The 20,269-nt window shown below is 39.5% G+C and overlaps 1 protein-coding gene and 1 long non-coding RNA gene across 6 annotated transcripts in view; one reads left to right on the forward strand and one right to left on the reverse strand.

Annotated features, from left to right (window-relative positions):
• The window catches only part of LOC133625133 (uncharacterized), a 42,947-nt gene extending 36,808 nt beyond the window's left edge, over positions 1-6,139 (forward strand). The window contains exons 2-3 of the long non-coding RNA XR_009818447.1: positions 952-1,132; positions 5,714-6,139. This is a non-coding gene — a long non-coding RNA (uncharacterized LOC133625133). The remainder of the gene's footprint in view (positions 1-951; positions 1,133-5,713) is intronic.
• The window catches only part of FBXW7 (F-box and WD repeat domain containing 7), a 185,331-nt gene that overhangs the window by 2,144 nt on the left and 162,918 nt on the right, over positions 1-20,269 (reverse strand). For 2 of the 5 annotated variants that reach the window (XM_061992973.1, XM_061992976.1), the window contains 7 exons: positions 17,767-17,901; positions 12,216-12,339; positions 11,350-11,486; positions 9,595-9,708; positions 6,331-6,512; positions 4,993-5,218; positions 911-1,121 (listed from right to left, as the gene is read on the reverse strand). In XM_061992973.1, the coding sequence (XP_061848957.1) occupies positions 911-1,121; positions 4,993-5,218; positions 6,331-6,512; positions 9,595-9,708; positions 11,350-11,486; positions 12,216-12,339; positions 17,767-17,901 (1,129 nt within the window). Of the gene's footprint in view, positions 1-910; positions 1,122-4,992; positions 5,219-6,330; positions 6,513-9,594; positions 9,709-11,349; positions 11,487-12,215; positions 12,340-17,766; positions 17,902-20,269 lie in introns of those variants that run through there. The other 3 variants (XM_061992974.1, XM_061992975.1, XM_061992978.1) reach the window with 3 other exon arrangements.

Consider the following 20,269-nt stretch of genomic DNA (forward strand, 5'->3'; position numbering starts at 1 on the left):
GCATGTGTTAACTCGGGGTTGGTACATTAAAAGGTACAGAAGCCTTGCCATGCTTTCAAAAGGTGAATGCAGGTAGAGAAAAATCCCCTAGTATTTCCTTCTTTGCTACGGTGATCTCGTTTCGCTGCAAACAGTAGGGCAAGCATGCACTTGGACATGATGAAAATGAACTTCACCATCCAGAATGAGGTGACCGCTGTAAGCATTTTGTCTCCAAGTCCCTCTGAAGTGTTATTCTGAGATGACTCTATCAGTAAATATTGACAGTTTCATATTGATGTAGAAATATATGTTGTTAAAAACAGCAGAGTCTGCTTTACAGGGAAATTTAATTTTCTGCTCCTGCCAGAAAATGCTGCACATGAGATATGGGGCTGGCATGAGGCTATTTTTTGTGGGGAGCAACAAAACAATGTGTGTGTGATACCTGAGTGGCAACCGTCAAATGGAAACAAAAATCTTTCTTCGTACTGGAATAAAGAAAACATCTTTCACTCTTTTCTCTTGATTTATTGCAACAGACAGCGTGCTTCGCCTCTCGATTCAATTAATCAGTAGGCTTTGAAACATCCAAGTGACCCCTAAATAAATACGTTTGACTGACTGTTTTGAGATGTCATTTCCTACATATTTCTGTGGCTTATTAGACTAATATACCCATAGCAAATTGCTATCAGTCTAGACCATCTGCCTTTCATAAGAGGCAAGTGATTTGAATAGATGAGATTAAATAGTTTTGTTCTTCTAATTCAGAGAAAGATCATACAGCTGTCATCAGAAAAACATTTAACTTGTAAGTGGTCTGTGCTTGCTTCTTTGTATGTCCTTATCAGAAAGGGTTTTTTTTTTTAAATAGGATCTGCAGATTACTGCAGGCAGCTTCACTTACGTGGAGGTAGTTTAAGCTCACCTTGCAATGTCTGTAAACATTGTCCTGTTTTAATGTCCCAGATTTTGACTGTAGAATCCGCGTTCCCAGACACAAGTATATTGTCCTTGAGTTCCATTCCACTTGTGAGAGACTGGTGTCCTGTTAGCGTGTGAATGCAGTTGCCCGTCTCCACATCCCAAACTCGGATGGAAGTGTCAAGAGATCCACTCACCACATGGATGCCATCAAACTACAAGAAAGGTAAATCTGTTACAAACAATTATATTAGGATCTTACGAAGGCGGCTATTAAGAATTTAAATTCGCTAAATGCAACGTTAGATACTATGTATAGAAAGAATTTGGTCTAGGCAGAGATGGCCATGTTTGCTATCAGAGCACCGTCAGCATTAGCCAGTGTCTACAAGAGGAAATACAAGGTACAGTTCAAGGTGAAAAACTCTGAACCACCAGTCTTTTAAATGTCAACCCAACTGAATCCTGACTGCAGTGCTACGGTAAGAAAATGTAGTTTTCATAATAAAGACATCACTAGGCCAAACCTGCTGCTTTCCACAAGTCAAGAGAGGCTTTAAGCTGGAGAAGGGTAACAACATTAATTCAGAATCATCTACACAAAAGCCAAAACGTAGAAAAAATGGAGGGCATGTAATTGACAAATGCTGGCTTTAGCCTTTTTAGAATCATAATTGCATGCAGTAAGGAACTTTAATTTCCTAATCATTGCAGGGAAAGGCATACAGGCTAATATGGATGTCCAAATTTTTTGATTTTTCTGGGCATGCAGTATATATAAAATAAAAATATGTAGAACATGAGCACGTAGAGAAATTGGCTTAGGAATGAGACATTTTCGGCCAAGAGGACTGAGCATGTAGAGAATAAAAAGGTGGAAAGTAACTTGTGTGACAGTGACAACATTAGAGTCCAGAATTCTCAAAAAGGGAAGGGAAAAAGAGCAGTAGAATAAAAACAGGGGGCATCAAGGAGGAATACTTCAATAAACTGAGACTTCCTTCCCATGAGGTTTTTATATATCTGTTCTCTGAGGGAAGGAAGAGTTCGGGAGAGTTGGCACTTTCTTAAAGACTGAACTATCCTTGTGTGAAGGAAAAGATAGGAAGTGTAGTAAATTACCAAGACCCACTTGGCTAAAGCACAAGGAATTGTACAAAAAGTAGAAGCTAGATCAATAGCTGTGTTTAAAAGAGCACACTGGGACAAAACCAGAAAGGCAGGGCACAAAACAAGATAAAACTAGCAAGAGCTGTTAAGGATGATAAAACACTCTATTCTGTAAAAAAAAAACCCAACCCCACAACAAAACAAAACAACAAACCACAAACCAAACAAGAGGAAGGCCAAAAAAAAAAAAGCTCATTTACGCTCAGTAGGAAGGAAACACCAAGTGAGGCCAGCTATTTAGCTTTTGTTTTTGCTTCAGTCCTCGGCCTACACATCTGAGTGCAGGCTCACAGCACTAACACCACTGACAACTAAGTACAAGCTTTTGCTAGAATGGAGGTGGGAGGGGAACCAACAACAACCCATAAGGCAAGTTGTTTTAAGACAAAATCCAAGACATCTGCTGCTGTCTTTGAGAACCTATGAAAGACAGACAAGTTTCAGATGGCAAACACAATTCCTTTCTTTATCGAAGGAGATGATGATAGGAGCTGGGGAATTATGGATTGGTCAGCCTAACTGCAATTTCAGAAGGAACTAACAAATAATCAATCTGGTTTTAAGCCCTTGGCAACGCGGCAAGGAGCAGCAAACAGATTTGTGGGAAAATCACCTTAACTGATAGGATTTTTTTCGGTGACAGAGTAAAAAGCCGCGTCAAACAGCAGATGTGTTGGTTGTGCTTTCGCAGAGAGGGAGGCAAATTTGAGGCAGGGATACTATCCTGTTCAGAACTTTGTTCATGGTGTTATTAGAAACATCAGAGAGAGTTCCAGGCGATGCCTGGCATTTAGTATTTTCATTAGGATTTGGGTGACATTTGAAATAGTAGAAGTGACCCAAAGCAAAGAATGTAAAAGTCAAGAGAAAATTGTGAAGATCTGAGCTTGGCAGGGAACGAATGAGGAAGGTCCAGCTGCAGCCTGGGAGAATGATGGCTAGGCAGAGTCTTTGTTATAGCTAAGGCAATCCAACATGGCTTGTCCACGTGGACCAACTGCTATCTAACAGGGGCAAAGAACTAATCCTGTTAAGGGAACTCAACTATCTGAGACTGCTTCTTTTTCTAAACCAGATTGATGTAACAAACTTTGAATGCTTTCTCCCTTTCCCACAAATTAATTGTATTCCATGTACATGAGGTATTTGGAAAGAGAGCTTCAAGGCTGGGCATCAAGACAAACTTCACTCTGATATTGCTGTAGTCAGACAGACAATGGTTTGGGTCAGTGGTTGAGCTGTTACCCATGAATCCTGAGAATCTGTGGATTACTTCAAAGGCAGCTAAGAAAGAGTAATAAACCCCAACATGACCAGTAGTCTTCAAATGCTCCTTAAAGATCTCTGGAAAGTGTAAAGAGGTCTACAAATTGGAAGACACTGGGTATAATAGAACCTGCCATGGAGCAGGGACAGGCTGGTTATTCAGCCTCACTTCTATTTATGGGAGTTGTGCCGTTTGCAGCTACTTCAGACCAAAGGGCAGGAGCTCATCATGCAGTTTTACAGAATCTTTCTGTCCTAAAACTGTAAGCACCTGTAGCTTTCTGCCCCCAGAAATTTGTTTTAGAATGCCAAGTTCTGGTTACAGGATGTAAATAGTGTGTAATGTAATCCAATTACTTGATGTATTACTACTACAGTATCAGAGCAGGACGTGAATATTTCCAAGTCAAACCAAGAGCCACTGATGAAGATAAGAATAATATAAACTGTTCCCAAACTGCCGTAAACTAAATACTACCTTCTGAGTATTTTGGAAAGGCAGATAGTGCAGCATTTTTACGCTGCTCATGGCTCGTCTAGAGAACATTCCTCAGTGTAAGAAAAGGGCTGGAGATTTTGGACAAATTTTACCATGTATTTTGGGAAAGGAGACCAGTTTGGTGTTTTGTTCCTAGTGAACGTGTTATACGGCGAGACAGACCTTATGAAAGACACACTTTATGAAAAATGTCTCCAGCACCAAGCTTTGCTGGCTGAGCCACAAACCAGAGTAAGTTACACGCGGAATGCAATTTCCCGATTGTGAACTGTCTTTGTTAATTTCTTTTTCAAGTCCTGCCAGACAGTGGTGAGAACAGGCACAAGCATGAAATTAATTTCCTTTGCCTTTCAACGCCTGGAAGTGATGCTTTGACTCTATGAATGAACAAGATGATCTTTTGGGTTAGTAGAGGCAAGAAGAGTCTACATGAAGTCTATGTGTACCCTTGCCAGCTTAGTTCTGATGAGCAGTCTGGGTGACTGGTGGGCAACAGAGCCATGACACAGAGCAGTACCATAATAACCTGTACCCACAGTAACATGTCCCTGCTGACAAAGCCTCACAGCTGTAGATCTGGCCTCTACTCAGAGAAGAAGAAGTAGAGGGCTGGAGATTTACATCAGAACATTAAAATTATAGGTGCAGCCTTACGGTAAATTAGTTTGGAACTGCAGGAGGGGAGTATAAAATAAGGACAAACAGATCTGCATAATTCAGAGTATTAATCCAATGGAATTTTTTGGAACATTTTCAACTTCTGTATCATCTGATTTATTTAAAACAGTAAGTTAAGAATTTCTTTGGGGGAAGGCAAAACACAGCTCCAAAATGCATGCAAGATTACAAAAAAAACCCCCAGCCGGACAACTCAGCAATGCACAAAACTACTTAACTTGCTGCTATAGACATTCAGGCTTTGCGGTACTGAGCACTTTAAAAAAAAAGTTCCTCTAAAAGAATCTCAGATTCTAAATTAAGACAACATATAACTAGCATAATAGAAAGAGAGGGGAGTATCACAGATGCTTCTGTATTCCTGTGGCCAGTATAATTCTGGAGTAGGTATCCACAATGTAATAAACAAGGTGAAATAAACTGACTTTAAATGTTACTTAAGGAAACTAAAGCAGCAGATGAAAATCACATACCTGTAATGAGTAGACTCTGTTAGTATGCCCTTGCAGTGTGTGCAGACAGGTCTCTGTCTCTGGATCCCACACTTTGACCATAAAATCATATGCACCACTTACAACCCTTCTGCCATCATATTGAACGCACCGAACTGCAGCTACGTGGCCCATCAGAACGTGTAAACACTGGCCCGTCTCTATGTCCCAAACTCTCAGGGTAGCATCTCGAGACCCACTGACCACTCTGGAGGAACAAGAAAACCCCTCCTGTACTTAGCATTGGATATAAAAGTATGAAAACAATTAAGACTTGGGTATAAACCAGTTACAAGTTTTAATCTGGGAGACTAGATAGCAGCAGTCCCAAGACCCAGCAGTCCCAAGACCCAAGCCACCAAAGACCTGGTTCAGTATGACATTTTACTAGGGTTGCAAATTACTTGAGTGTTTTTCTTCCTTTCTCTGCTCACCTCCTCAGGATCTGACTAGTTGAGATAATTAGCAATCAGTATTTAAAAAAGCACTTCATTTCTGAACAGCAAAATGCACGGTGCCATGAGAAATTATGTGGACTGTTGTATCTGTCTGTGAAAGCTTATGAATATGCTGAGCTCCAGCCAGTGCCACAAACATTCTGTTTTAATGACTGAGTTAACTAATTATAACCAATAAACAAAGAAGATCTTTAGAAGTTTTACTGTCCGTAATGTAATGGTTATTCTGCTTGATTTTTTTTCAGTTTATACTTTTAAAAGCCTTTTCAGGCAAGAACAGAAATGAGAAGGCATTCATATTAATGGCCTTGATAAAGAAAAAAAAACCCTCATCATTCTTCAAAGAAGAAATGCAACCAGCAGGCACCCTGTCAACAGCTCCGTACCACAGCCAAGTAAAAGAGCTTTGCCAATGTTCGCTGAATCAAGACATGGTTTACTACTGCTGAAGTTATGGTATAATTGGTCCAAATCGAAATAAAATACTGCAATGCTGAAACTTAAAAGTCGTTCTATCAAAGTCTGTAACACTGACAAAAAAGGAGAAAGTACTCGAGAGTATGGGAGACTGAATCACAGCATCACAAAGAATTAGTTTTGAAACAACGGAGAATGTGACTTTACGTGACTCAATTTTTCTGTTCTTTCATTAACAGCCTTCTGCTTTTGCTTCTATTATTCATCCCCTCCCTTGTGTTGATTTACATACTTTAGTTCGAATGTTTCGCCTGGTTTGCATTTTGCTCCGTGTTGGATGAGGTCACTTGATGTTATCTGAGATTAACAAGTCTTTTCTTTGGACACAAGTGTGGAAAATGACAAAGCAAAGCGTGGCTGCGGCTCTAGACAAAGCCTTCTGTACCTTTTCTCGTGGAGGTGCATGCAGCGCACGGTGGAGGTGTGTCCGTACAAGGTGTGTATGCATTCTCCAGTCTCAGCGTTCCACACTTTCAACGTTCGGTCTGTAGAGCCACTGATGATGATATTGTCCCTCATCTGTGACGACCAGACTCCACCTGTGTGCCCAACCAGTGTTCTCAAACACTGAAAAGAAATATTTTGCTTAGTTACCCTTTTGCCAGGGTTGACGGGAACTTCAGAAAAAGTAATCACAGAGATCACCCATATTCTCTCACAGCAAGAGCCAGAAGACTGATGGAAACAACTTTACGATTGAACTAAAAAAATCTCACCTTTCAGAGAACACTCATCAAATCTCTCCCTTCATTTTTGGTACTTGGAACTACACAGAATTTTCCCTATAACCTTCCCTTTGCCAAACTAAACCGCCTTTCCAAATTTCTCAGTACAGGGCACGCCTTGCAGACGTGAATCACTGTGGGTTTTCCAATAGCTTTTTGAAGCACATGTTAGAACTGGAGAGAGCATTCACTTTGTACTTTTACCACCAATCTATAGCCCATATAGTCTTACTGTATTTTTCTGTTCATTTATCCAAGAAACAAGGCACTCCCTAAGCCGTGGCTACAGCATCAATACTGCAAAATCCCATCTCAAACCTTCTTCAGACTTTAGGTTGCCCAGGAGAGAATCCCACACTACATGAGCACAGCCCACATTCTTTGATTCCAAATGTATGACACGGTTTCTTGCTATGCAGAGACAGTGTTTGCTCACACCTACTTCTAGAAAACCTCTGTCACTCTGGAACAAGGACTCATCTCTGTCTCTCAGCCTATACTCCTTACAAGTAAGGCCTGGATAGGCTTTCTCACCAGGCAGCAGGAAGTGCTAATTAGCACAGACATAAAGAGATCCTTGCAAGACCCCTCTAGAAAAGCGACTCCAGGATGATTCTGCATTTACATTAACAACATGATCTCTATAATTACCCACTTTCTAACCCGTTAAAATGTGTGCCATGTTGACTTTTGCTTTGCTTTATTTTCTTCGGTCCTGTCAGGGGGATACAGCCTTGTGTTTCACATCACCATCTGCACTATTATTTTTATCAGTCAAACGTGTGACTGCATGAGAAAAGAGGTCAAGACAGTTTGATGATCTCTTTTTCTGTAATCTAATGCTAAGTGGTATTAATTGCCATGGCCTTCCTTTAACTGTTAGTTGACTCCTCTTGATGTAGTGCAATATTTTTTATCTAAGATAATGTATCCCAAATATCCAACCTTTCAGTTTACTGCATTTAAATATTGACACATTTTAGCTTTCTGGGCATGCTTTGGATCATCTCCCCGTGTTCCAAGCATTTGAAAAAACACCAATTTGACCTCACAGGTCACTTTAGATAAAAGTCATCAAATACAGACTATCTGAATCAACTGGTAAGAAAACCAGTAACTTTGGTAGTTGTTGTTGAACATCCTTGTGAGTTTCTGCTGCAATTGTGTTCCATTATCACTGCATGCTGTATCTCCAATCACACAAATTTTCTCAACAGAATAAATATTTTTTCTGCCTCAGTGATGGTATACTAATTCCTGTTGTTAATATCCTGTTCTAACTTCCTTGAACGTGCTTTTTTGCTGCACAGATTGCTTCTTCTTTAAGACTTTTTTACCAGTCTTTTGTTAACTCCTGACCCCTAGCTTGGTTCACTGCTACCAATTCCATTTTTTTCAATTCATAGCTATTATTCACTTTTACAGTCCTCCTCCCTTTTTAAAAATTTCAACCAATTTGCTCTTACTTTAAGAAATCCTTCTTCTAAAGCAGTAAGAGTGCAGAATCCTTATTTTAAGCTTCACATCTGTCAAGAGAATTATTTAGTCACGTTCATTTGCACAAACCAACCTTTAGGGTTTTTTTAATTTTATTAATTCTTCAGCACCAGTAAGCATGAGGGCTGAAACAGCACTCTTCCATCTTTCACATAACATTTCTGGCTCCCTTAAAGGTTTGGGGTAAATGGGCACATTAGGATTTGTAATTACTTTCAAAAGATTACTGAACAGGAATTGTTAAGTCATGCTACTACGATCAATTTTATATATTTAAAGGCACATTTTGCTTTTGAGAGGGCGGTACGTACAGAGGAATTACTTTTCATTTGTGCTTAGGCTGCCCTTTTCAATTAAAAAATGTAAATTTCAATATGAGCACTCCTTCATTAGACAGTTTGTTGTAGGGAAGCCAACAGAGGCAGGGTGAGGCTGCCTACTGCTTTTAATTTTATTCTTCCCCACAGTAGTATTTATAGTCCCGCCAAGGACCTTCTAGGCGTGCAAAGACAAATGTTTAATACGTTCAGCTTCAACATTGTAAAGTGGATACCTTTTACATCTTAAACATGTAAATATCCTCAATAGCTGTCCTGTTGTTCATGTAACTGTATCATCAAAATGAAGCAAAGTACACACAATCCTAGTCTAGAAGGAAAAACTACCGTTTCCCTGAGGCCTTTCCTATATCCCTGGAGCATGGTCAGCCAGTCACAACAACCACAAAAAAATCTCTGTGCTGAGTAGCTGTGATGTTCTAACATGAGTGAAATGTTCAGTACTGTCTTTTTGATTGCACATATTGTTTTGCTTCTCTAAGCCAAAATTAAATTACTGAAGCTTATTAAATTCCTGCCTGAGCTGGATCTAATTTAATAGGAAATATTTAAACCTAAAGCAAGTTACTCTTTTTTTCTTTTGTGCCTCAGCGATATCGTCGCTTACAAAGAAAAACAGACTCTGTATTTCAAATCAGAGCCAGTGAAACAAATACTCCATTTCAATAACTTGAAAACAACAGAAAGAATGCTAGAAGACAAGTGAGAAAGGGAGATCCAGTGGGGTAAAGCAGGCTAAATTAAGCTTTAAGGAAGATGAAGTAATGTATCTGTCCAAATTCTTTAGAAACCCTGTCACAAGTGACTCCACAAGAACAGCAGTATTGCCAAGAGAACGAGGGTATCACCAATGGTAACATGAGCAGCATGGCAATTTCCCATCAAGGTGACTCTTCTGAACCTGAGTAGTCTCTGTGTTAGGAAAAGCTGACCGAAACACTCAGAGATACTTTTGGTCACTCTTGCACCAGGCAGCACTGAGGGCCACGCAGCAGCGCTCTCAGAGGGCACCGTGCCATTTCTGACCTACCACTGCTCTGTCTGTAGCTCATTTCCGAAGGGATCTGGCAAAAAGAGGAACAGACGTACCTTGCCCGTAACTGCTGACCACACTTTGAGCGTGTTGTCATCGGAGCCGCTCACTATCCGGTTCCCGCAGAACTGGAGGCACGTGATCACATGGTCATCGTGGCCTTTCAGCACCTGACCACAAAGAACGTAAAAATCCGTCGTCACAATTTAACGCAGCAGACGAGAGAGGCAGGAGAAACAAAGTGCTCTTCTGATTCATAAATTACAAAATGCTAGAGTGGCTTCAGTAATAATGAGGCCCCTTAATCCCGTGTGTCAAGTCTAATTTACCGCCAGCTGGGACCAAAGAAGGTATTTTCCTTCTTCCAAGGAGCGATACTGCATTGCTTAGCAAGCACAACACGGTTACTGAAAACCTCCTAAAAGCACCAGGAAAAAAAAATCACAAATAAAAGCAGGCTGAATTAGTAACTGGACACTGCTCAATTCCTCTGTGTTTACTCCATCTCTCTATTTTTCAGTTGAGTTATCTTTTAAGACTTGTTTCAATTTGGAACAAAAAGGATGGGGTTGTGTTAGCTGCAGCACATTTGTACTTCAGCGGTCAAGGCTGACTATATCTTTTTTTTCCCTTTGCCAGTCAAGCATTGTAATCTATTAAATGCCAGGCAGTACCAAAGGCAAAAACTAGAAAACTGTTAAATCAATTAAATAAAAACAAAAGCGACAACTCGATGTGCTAGAAAAGTAGATTGGAAAGTTGCTCTATAGAGGCAGGATCTTCAGTGCTTGATTTGGGAAAAAATTGCAATTCAGAGTGTATTTTTACTGCAGTACAGCAAAGAAATCCTTCTCAGAATACACAGAATGAGCAATTTTTTTACTTAAGGTATATGAACACTTTTCAAGATGTTCATCGAAATGAAATGGGCACTTGGATAATGCCTGAGGCTGTAATCTTCATAATAATTCCAAGATAACTTGATGTGGCGTATCAAGGCAAGAAATACGGAGCTATTGCCAGAGACGTACATAAGTCATGGCCAAATAAACAGCAGGATATGGCTGTAGGTTTTCCAACAGAATTCTTTTTGTTCTTGTTTTTACTATTTTGTTGTACAGTAATCAAGGGAACAGGCAAATCGCCTCAAAACCCTCAAAAGCTATGAATGTGGGTTTTCTTTGCATTTCTGACTTCTTGTGCAATACCAGGTTTTATTAGACAGTTGCTAGCTTATTTTACAAAAGGCTTAATATCGCTTCATATCGGAAAAGGTGCAATAAGAACATATCAATGTCATTAAAGATTTTTAATATTTTAAATTACAAAAAAATTCTTAACATAGAACAAAGATATTGTCTGGTGCTGCTCAATTTACAAGAATATGTATAAAAATAGAGCACAAAATGACCACAGAAGAGTTGTGGAGTATTTTTATGCTGTGACATGGCCCCGCTCTACAAATATATATGTATCTACATATAGTGTGTGTGTGTGCATGTATGTATCAAATTTCTGAGATTATCTCTCTCAGAGTGGCATATTTACAGGAATTCACAACACTGTGCAGAAATTTTTAAAACAGCAGTGAAAGAATTCTGCTGTATGAAGAATCACGTTTTGATTTGCTAATATGGCATTCAGAAATTAACTTAAATCCAGGGTAAGCTAAAACACGAATTGTGGTTTTTTTGTAACAATATGTTGCTTTTTGTGCACAGATAGTCTGGCTTGTCTGAAGGAAAAAAAACCCAACATGTAAGCTGATCCTGCTTTGTTCACAGCACTCTGCACACAGCCCAGAGACTCACCTTGGGCGATTTCAGCTCTCCTCTCCGCCAGTTGGTATCAATCCTGTGTTGTCTGATGTAGGCGCTTTTCCACGGGCTGTGTATGAAGCCTGGTTTTATTACTTTCCTCCTCTTGATATGCAATGGTTCATCAATTCCTAAAATGAATTTAAAAAAAGGGGGAAGGGAGGGAGGCGGAAAGATGAGGCCACCCCAAAGAAAACAACTTCTCTGCCTCCCAAAACTTTACAGTGACTTCTGACATCAAATCCTGCACCGAAGTAACAGTCTCCTGCATGCCAGTGAAGCCAGGACACTGTCTGCTCCTCAGCTCTCCATACTACATCTAGCCCTGTCATTTAACCCTAACCATTACTGCAATCACTGCTGAAAATGAGTCATCATTCCTAGCTGGGTTTTGGATCCCCCTTTCTGAGGCAAGGTAACAGAATATTGCCTTTTTCAAACGGGTATTGTCCAACAAACTCCATAACCACTCATACGCTGGAACCCTTCAAAAAGTAAACCTTTCTGTTTGCAGGCCTCCTCTCTGATGACTCATCTTCATTACCTTGAAGTTCACTGTGACTCTTGATACCAATGAGCTTCTCATTCTTTTCTTGATTTGGAAGGCTGTGTGCTTTCCCAGTGTCTTCTCCTGGCTGCCCTTTCAGAACCGATGCTGAGGCGGCAGCACTTCGCTTTAGCCTCGCTACTACTACTTACTTTGGGCAGCTACATACCATGTAGCTCAAGGCATCACTATCAGTAAATTTGAAGTCACATGAAATGCATTCATAAAACTTTAAGCTTATTATGTAAATGTACTGCATTTTTTATGACAGCAACACTTTGACCATTACATCCATCTTTTTGCTCAGCCTTACCCTCCTCTTTGCATTTCTCTCTCCAGAGAAGATTATCTTCAGCCAGAATTCTCCAGTAACGGCATGTCTGGGCTGCCTGCAGAAGGTCCCTGGGTTCCAGGAATGACAGTACATACAGTGCCAGCTGTAAAAAAGAAAGTGTATTTTTTGCATTGCTTTTGAAAAAGAAGTGAAGTAACTCCTAGTATTATCACACATCAGGGGCTGAAATACGGAAAATTGAAACAATAAACTATTAAACAATTTCAGAAACTTAACAAAGCCACAGTTGATTCAATTGGGCACATGGAAGTGTAACAGTCATCTCAACTAAATCCATACAGATCACATCAGAAAGGATTCTTGTATTTGCAAGAAAGTAGACATCAGCTGAAATCACTATCATCTTTGTTAAAATTATGAACCATTACAAGGATTATTTGTAAAATAATTACATCTATGTTATTTTAGCTAACAAGTATACCAAAAGTTATTCTGGGAGTTCCACTGGAGAGTACAACACTCACTATGTGAGTAAATGGGAAAGAATGTTGCAATGAGCAACATCACTCAGTAAGCCTGACTACAGAAAAAGTAAATGCTCTGTTCACTTGGGTTCAAAAGCACTCTGCAGCTGGAGGGAATGCAGCAGAACTATTGCTTGTTTTCTGTTTAGACGGCAAATAGATTCCTCGGTGGTGTTACAGGGAGTTTATGGACTGGGATGTAGAAGGACTGGAATAGGTAACTTTGATACTGTACACAGCAGGTTATCAGAAGCACATGGGAAATCCCAGTGAGTGCCAGAAAATAAACAGAAGACGAACATTTCCGTGTGACAAAATTAAAGGTTATTGGGAGAACTCAGACCTCAAGTTGACTGAGCTAAGCCATATAAAACCCCCAAGGTCTCAAAAAACACCTTCAGATGTATTTAAGTCTCAAACAGGGACAGAGGCATCTAAAACATAATTTGAAATATCAGGACAGCTATCATTAAGGGTATGATGACCAAGTACAGCTTTTCTACTTGACAGCAACAATCTCACTAGTCATGGAAAAGATGCAGGAAAGTCCCTTCCGTGTCTAAAAACTCTGCAGAAAGAATATTGATAAAAAATGATGCAGAGAACTATTTACATGCAGAAACACTGGGGTTTATGTCAGTAACTAACAGGATGCAGAAGTTGTCAGGGAAATCAGATCATCCACTTTTACTTCTGCTTGACATATCATTTTGTGTTTAGGATTTTTTATTTAATTTTTAGCTGAAGTTATGATGTATATCAATAGAATCTGCCCTTTGAAGCAGCACAGTGAGGAAGTCATAACCGTAGGCCATTGACCTCAGCAGATTTTTGGACTTTAGTATGTGAGAAACATTCACTTTTGCTAATCTAGACCAGCCAGTGACTGAGCAGGAAATAAAAACTCATCAAGCCAGAACTGTTTGCATTTTTACTGTGCACACATCGTGTTTGCAAGTCATCACCTGCAGCTCTCATTGAGCACACAGGACTCCATGTTTGAGAGACCTGTGTCTTAAGTTCCACATTAGATCCCATATGCATCCCAGGCCACAAAGCTGAGGAGTTTTCCTTCTGCCCCTGGCTCAGGGAGGCAGCATTTAGGATCTGGTATAAGGTGCTCTATTACAAGAGCAACAACTGCACTCCTCCTTTGGGACTTTCTGTCTTGATTCCTGGTGTGTCAAATTAAACATTTAAGAAGTGCTGTTTCCTAACATGCACCAGATAGCCCTGCATGTGGCAAGACTCAGAACACAAAAGAGATCCTTAACAATTTTGCTGCATGTTCCTTAACTGACAGTAGAGTTTGTTTAAATATCACTTGTCCTGTCTATACAGATATGGCTGCTTGCTAAGATGGTATTAATTAAAACCTGCAAGTCAACTGATTCTAAAACAGGTTACATATGGGTGACATTTATTTTAGACTATATTTATCTAAATAGTCATCAAGGGTCAACACAGTCCATAGTTGACTTTAAGATTAGCAGTGCATAAAGGATTACATCCCTTTGTCTCAGCTCACGGATCTAGTTATAAGAAAACTTCAGGTAGCAAAGATATGAGCTTTGATTCAACTGTATTTAGGACTACTCTCCACTGTAGTGTTAATAATACCCAATAATAGACAGTCTCTTGCCCTTTTTTTCACTGACGCACACGGCACCAACAAAACTTCTGCAGCTGATTTTGGCAAAACTCTTCATCTGTTGGTTTCTAGACCTGGTTTTCACAAACAAATAATTTCAATAATTATTTCTAAAGCCTCAGTCAAGAAAATAGGAGCATTTGTTTCAGATTAATTGTCTGACTGTATGTTTCCTGAGGAGGAAAGCAAACATTTTATTGGTTACTCAGCTATTAAGTTACCGTTTTTGCATTGCATTTTTCAAGAAAGGCCCTCCTGTCATAGAATCATACAACAGTTTGGGTTGGAAGGGACCTTAAAGATATCTAGTTCCAATTCCCCTGCCATGGGCAGGGACACGTTCCACTGGACCATGTTACCCAAAGTCTCATCCAATCTGGCCTTGAACATTTCCAGGTATGGTGAATCCACTACCTCTCTGGGCAAGCTGTTCCAGTGCCTCATTACCCTCATGGGAAAGAATTTCTTCCTTACATCTCATCTAAATTTATCCTCTACCGGTTCAGAGCCATTAACCCTTGACCTGTCACTACATGCCCTTGTTAAAAGTCCCTCTCCAGCTTTCTTATTAACACCTCTTTATATATTGAAAGGACTCAATAAGGTCTCTCATCTCCAGGCTGAACAATCCCAACTCTCTCATCCTCTCTTTGGCTTTCTGGGCTGTGTGTGCACACTCCAGGGTCACACTGAGCTTCTTGTTAACCAACATCCCCATGTCCTTCTTTTAAATGTTGCTCTCAGTCTATTCTCCCAACTCATCTTCTTGCTCTGGTTAGTTAATAAAATCACCCTGTTGCATACAATATCACTGGAGATGATAACTACAGATGTTAATGTGGAGTAACAAGTCATGAGAGTATGTTTTCACAGAATCTGGCTTTGGCAGGGAAGCCTGTTTACAAAATTACTGACCCTGACAACTTGTTCTTGCCGTCATGGCTCAGTTCATCACCTACTACAGCCAGTGTAAGTAGCTGGGGAGAGGATCACTTAGAATATCTGGGTGAAGAATGATCTTCAAAAAGGAGAAGGTGGACTTAGCTGATGGGTTTTTTTTGTTTAACTTAATTTTGGTGACAGTAACTGAGGGTTAGGAAGCTAAAATGATTTAAGCCAGCTTCACTAGCGAAGTCAGCCTTTCATGAAGCTAAGCACTTGGCAGTATTCCAGTTTCGAGAAGCAAGAACATACACTAAAAAGAAATTAAACAAATTAAACACCAGCAACTTACAAGGGAGTCAAGAAACATAAATGAGAAAGTTTTACAGCTAAATAGTGCATCTTTTCTGTGAATAAATTGTCAAAATGGAAATAGCAAGGTGATCATTAGTTACAGCACAACTAGATCATTGGTTGTACTTGAATTGGTTTTGCAAGGACAACTGAGCTGTCTGTTACTGTTACTAACTCTGTGTTAGGCTTCCAGACTTAATAGATGCAGAACTGACAAAGTATCTTCTGTCTTCTGAAAACAGAAAGTTTTGCTGCCTTCCTCCACCTCTGAACTAAGGCTGTGTTGGGCAGCTTCTTTAGAAACATGGCAGCCATGTAGAGGTCTTAATAAATTCATAGGAAGTGCTTCTGTAAATACTAATTTCATGTCATATGTACAAAGCTAATATGTGTTGCATTAATTGCTTCCAACTCTCACAAATGTTCACCAGCAAGGGAAGACTGTGACACTTCCTGACTAGTGAAGATATAACAGTATATAAAGGAAACAAGGGTCTTGAACATTCAAAAATGGACATATACCAGAAAAACATGACAAGAAACAGAGATATGGAATAGCTTTCAAGTAATAAGACCACATTAAACACAGCAACCAAATACTAGCTCCAGATTACCTTTTAAGAATTTGCTTTTTAATCTGTTAGTAACTGAAGACTTACAAAGATTTCAGCCCTTGAAAAGTTTCACATGGAAAATCCAACATTCAGTAGATCTTGGCAAAAGAAAATAAGACTTCCTCCTCTTCAATTTCCAATTCCCTAAAATCGTCAACGTCAGAAGTACCATTTCTAAATGGAACTAAAATACATTCATTTAATAATTGTAGCAGACAAGGTTTATAATCCTTCATATATCCACCTACATGTTCTGGTCGTGAGGAAATAAAAAATTACTCTTCTCTGGACAGTATTTAGTTACAGGTGCTGAAATCTAAATCTTAAGTTTCTCTTTAACCTGATACAAGATGATCTGATTTGCAGTAAAGAATTTAGTGTACGATAGCTGCTTAGCGAGGGTTTGGCTTTATCCTTAGTGAGAAATGCTTTTTTGGGTTTTCTTTTGACAAGAGATTTTAGGGTTCAGTTGCCCTAACAGAATTAGTTCTCAAACAACAACAACAACAACAAATAAAATCACAACCAGCCCAGTTAAGACACAGAGATATTTTCAAAGCCACAGGGATTTTGTTTAAAGGAGTTATCCCCGTTTCACAGAATCTCAAGGGTTGGAAGGGACCTTGAAAGTTCATGCAGTCCAACCCCCCTGCCACAGTAGGACTACCCAGAGTTAAGTCACACAGGAACTCGTCCAGATGGGTTTTGAATGTCCCTAGAGAAGGAGACTCAAAACCCATCTGGGCAGCCTGTTCCAGTGCTCTGTCACCCTCACAGTGAAGAAGTTTTTCCCCTGTGTTTCTTTGGAATCTCTTATGCTCCAGCTTGTACCCATTGCCCCTTGTCCTATCAATGGCCATCATTGAGAAGAGCCTGGCTCCATCCTTCTGACACTCATCCTTTACATATTTGTAAACATTAATGAGGTCACCCCTCAGTCTCCTCTTCTCCAAGCTAAAGAGTCCCAGCTCTTTCAGCCTTTCATCATAAGGGAGATGCTCCACTCCCTTCATCATCTTTGTGGCCCTGCACTGAACTCTCTCCAGCAGCTCCCTGTCCTTCTTGAACTGAGGGGCCCAGAACTGGACACAACATTCCAGATGCAGTCTCATGAAGGAAGAGGGGGAGGAGAACCTCTCTCCATCTACTAACCACAGCCCTTCTAATACACTCCAGGATGTCATTGGCCTTCTTGGCCACAAGGGCACATTGCTGACTCATTTCCAGGTATCTATCAAGATATCAATGTCCATGAAGAGATAAAAGTATGTTAATCTCAAATGACAGAAACCGCAGACCTCTAACATCACCTTACATCACTATCTTGCCAAAACCGAATGAGTCTCCTTCCTTGGAGGTCTTCAAGACCCGCCTGGACATGTTCCTATGCAACCTGATCTAGGTGAATCTGCTTCTGCAGGGGGGTTAGACTACATGATCTCTAAAGGCCCCTTCCAACTCCTACCATTCTGTGACTCTACGGAAGTTTTATAAAGGTGGCAGCTTATGCACCGCATAGTCCAATAGCAACCTCTATTTCTCACCTCTTTTGGGAGCAAGGAAATGAAGTCTCTTTGAAACTGGGGCTCTATCACTTGCATCATGTGTTTTACTTGTGTTGGTTCACAACTATCAATCAGTTCATCTAAAGCAAGTAATTTCTCTGGTCCACTCCAGCTCTGAAAGAAAAGAAAGAAAGAAACAGTAAGCTTAGCCTAATACTAATTTGGTTGATATCAGTAAGTGCCATTGCTTTGCCAATAAGGCAAGGCAAGTTTCCTTGTTGAGCTGTATACACATGTGTAAAGAGCATGCAAAAAGGCAGTAAGATAAATGCTCAAGTTAATTACACAAAAATGAAAAGTTAATCAACACAAAATATTGAAAATTACTACACTGATTCATAAGCTAAGAAAGGATGTTATACACACACATACAGATTAGCAATTATAGAGATAATAATATCTAATAACAATAATTAAATTAATTAAGCTTCTTTTGGAGTTTCTGAATTCTACACACACATTACTGATGATGAAGAGGTTGCAACAGAATGTGCTCCCTCTCCATCTTCCTCCATTGTGCACTCAAGTGAGATGATAACTTTAACCTGTACGTTTCATCTGGCAGACCAAAAACTTCAAATGAAACGAGGAAAGGAAAGAAAGAAAGAAAGAAACTTTTACTAAAAGTGCATTAGCTTACTGCCTGCTTATTACTATGATCCATCCCTAAAGTGTCAATGCTGTCATTTTAGAATCCTGGCTGTAAACCAACTCGTGTTTTCTAAGTATCAATTTACACTTGAATAAACAGGGAATTTTGATTGGTAATTTTCTTATTTCACATTTTTACTAATGGGCACCATAAAATTTGAGGATTGTAATAAGGCACTCATCTGAGAGCATAGCAGATTAGCAGCATCATTTGTAGAAAAAAAATTAATAACTGAGTATGCTGCATATCTGAAAAGCATGCCTTAAACTCATCTTAAACTCATCTGTGCTCATCAAAGAGTTTTGATTTTTACGTGGAAACAATTTAAAGGAAAAAAACAATTTCTACAGGAGAAAACAACAGTCACCACTAACTGATTTAGCAACAGAATTAGAGCATGAATAAAGCCTGAGAGAGGAGAGAAAATGAGATATCACAGTTCTTGAGAGCAGATTCACATTCATATTCTTGAATGTCTTCTGGATTGACATTTACAAGTAAATTAGCACATACAAATGAAACTACAGTTACGGTAAGAGGCTAACTGATTTTTTTTTTTTTTTTTAAAACAAGATACCTTATAATCAAGATTTCTGTATTAACCTGCCATGTATCTCAGGACCTTTATTACTCATACTCTATGGTTCTGTTCTCTGGATTTCAGTATAACAATTCACTCTGGTCTCTACAATTACTACAATGCTTGTATACTGTGAAGTTTCTGCAGAACAACGAAGCAAGTGAAGGTGAAGGTAAAATTATGGAAAAGGAATGCAAAGCACATAAATACCCTGGTTTACTTGATGTAGGAGGAGCATCACGTTGCATCATTTCTCTCTAATTAAAATGTCAAAAAACTTTCAATGTCAAGAAAAGTATTGTTTACCCATATGACAGCCCACTTGACTTTCAGGTGACCCCATTCAATCAGGGCAGCGTACAACAGCGTGTCCACCTGGGCTACAGGCTGCGCCTCTGAAGTAAACTCGTGGCAGACGCTAGACAACCTGCCCTAACAGAGGAGGGGAAGGGAGCTCCTATCACCTGAGCCCTTCCACACATTGTTGGCAACTGGTAAGATGGTCTAAAATGGCAAGAAAATATTCATCATCCATGTGTGTGTATGTAGATTCTAGAATCATCATATGAGACGAGGGTTTCTGTGTCTCATATCCAATATCTCAGAATACTAAAGAAACAAGAATGTCTCAGCAGAAATTGCAGCAGTGCTATTATAAACATCTTTTATTATATATTTCAATAGAAACATTTACATCACAGAGCAGTTCGCCATAAATCATGCACTGAAGAATTGTTTACCTCACCAACTTTCCAACTGTTGTTTGTTTCATTAACCCAGAGCTTAGCTGGTGTTAGGTACAAACATTTGCAATCTTTAATCTCACCTGTCAGCCTTTTTTTAATTCTCCTAAGTTGAAACAAGGGAAAGTAGTACCTGTGCTACTTCCTTATAATATAAATTTCCAAGGTCAGTCTACCCTTAATTTATAAGCAGCTACATTTATTAAATTAAAACAACTCAAGCTGAAGAGCATTGGTTTTTGCTGTGGCAAACACTGTCTAGCAGTTACAAGCATGTTCTTGATTAGTAATTTCATTGTACACTATCCTTAATCTGTAACTCTCTTAAGACATTTCTGTTAAAAATGTAGTACAAAACTGAACAGGAAAGGGAAAAGATTCAAGAATGGGATAGAGATGCTAAGGAATAGAAGCAGTACCCTCCTGCATCTGTCCATCATTAGGGGATGGCTACAGGCAGCTTCCTAAAGGCTCTTTTTAAGCAATCAGCTGCTACAAAATGTTTTC

Source organism: Colius striatus, chromosome 3, assembly GCF_028858725.1.
Source record: "Colius striatus isolate bColStr4 chromosome 3, bColStr4.1.hap1, whole genome shotgun sequence".
Classification (NCBI taxonomy): domain Eukaryota; kingdom Metazoa; phylum Chordata; class Aves; order Coliiformes; family Coliidae; genus Colius; species Colius striatus.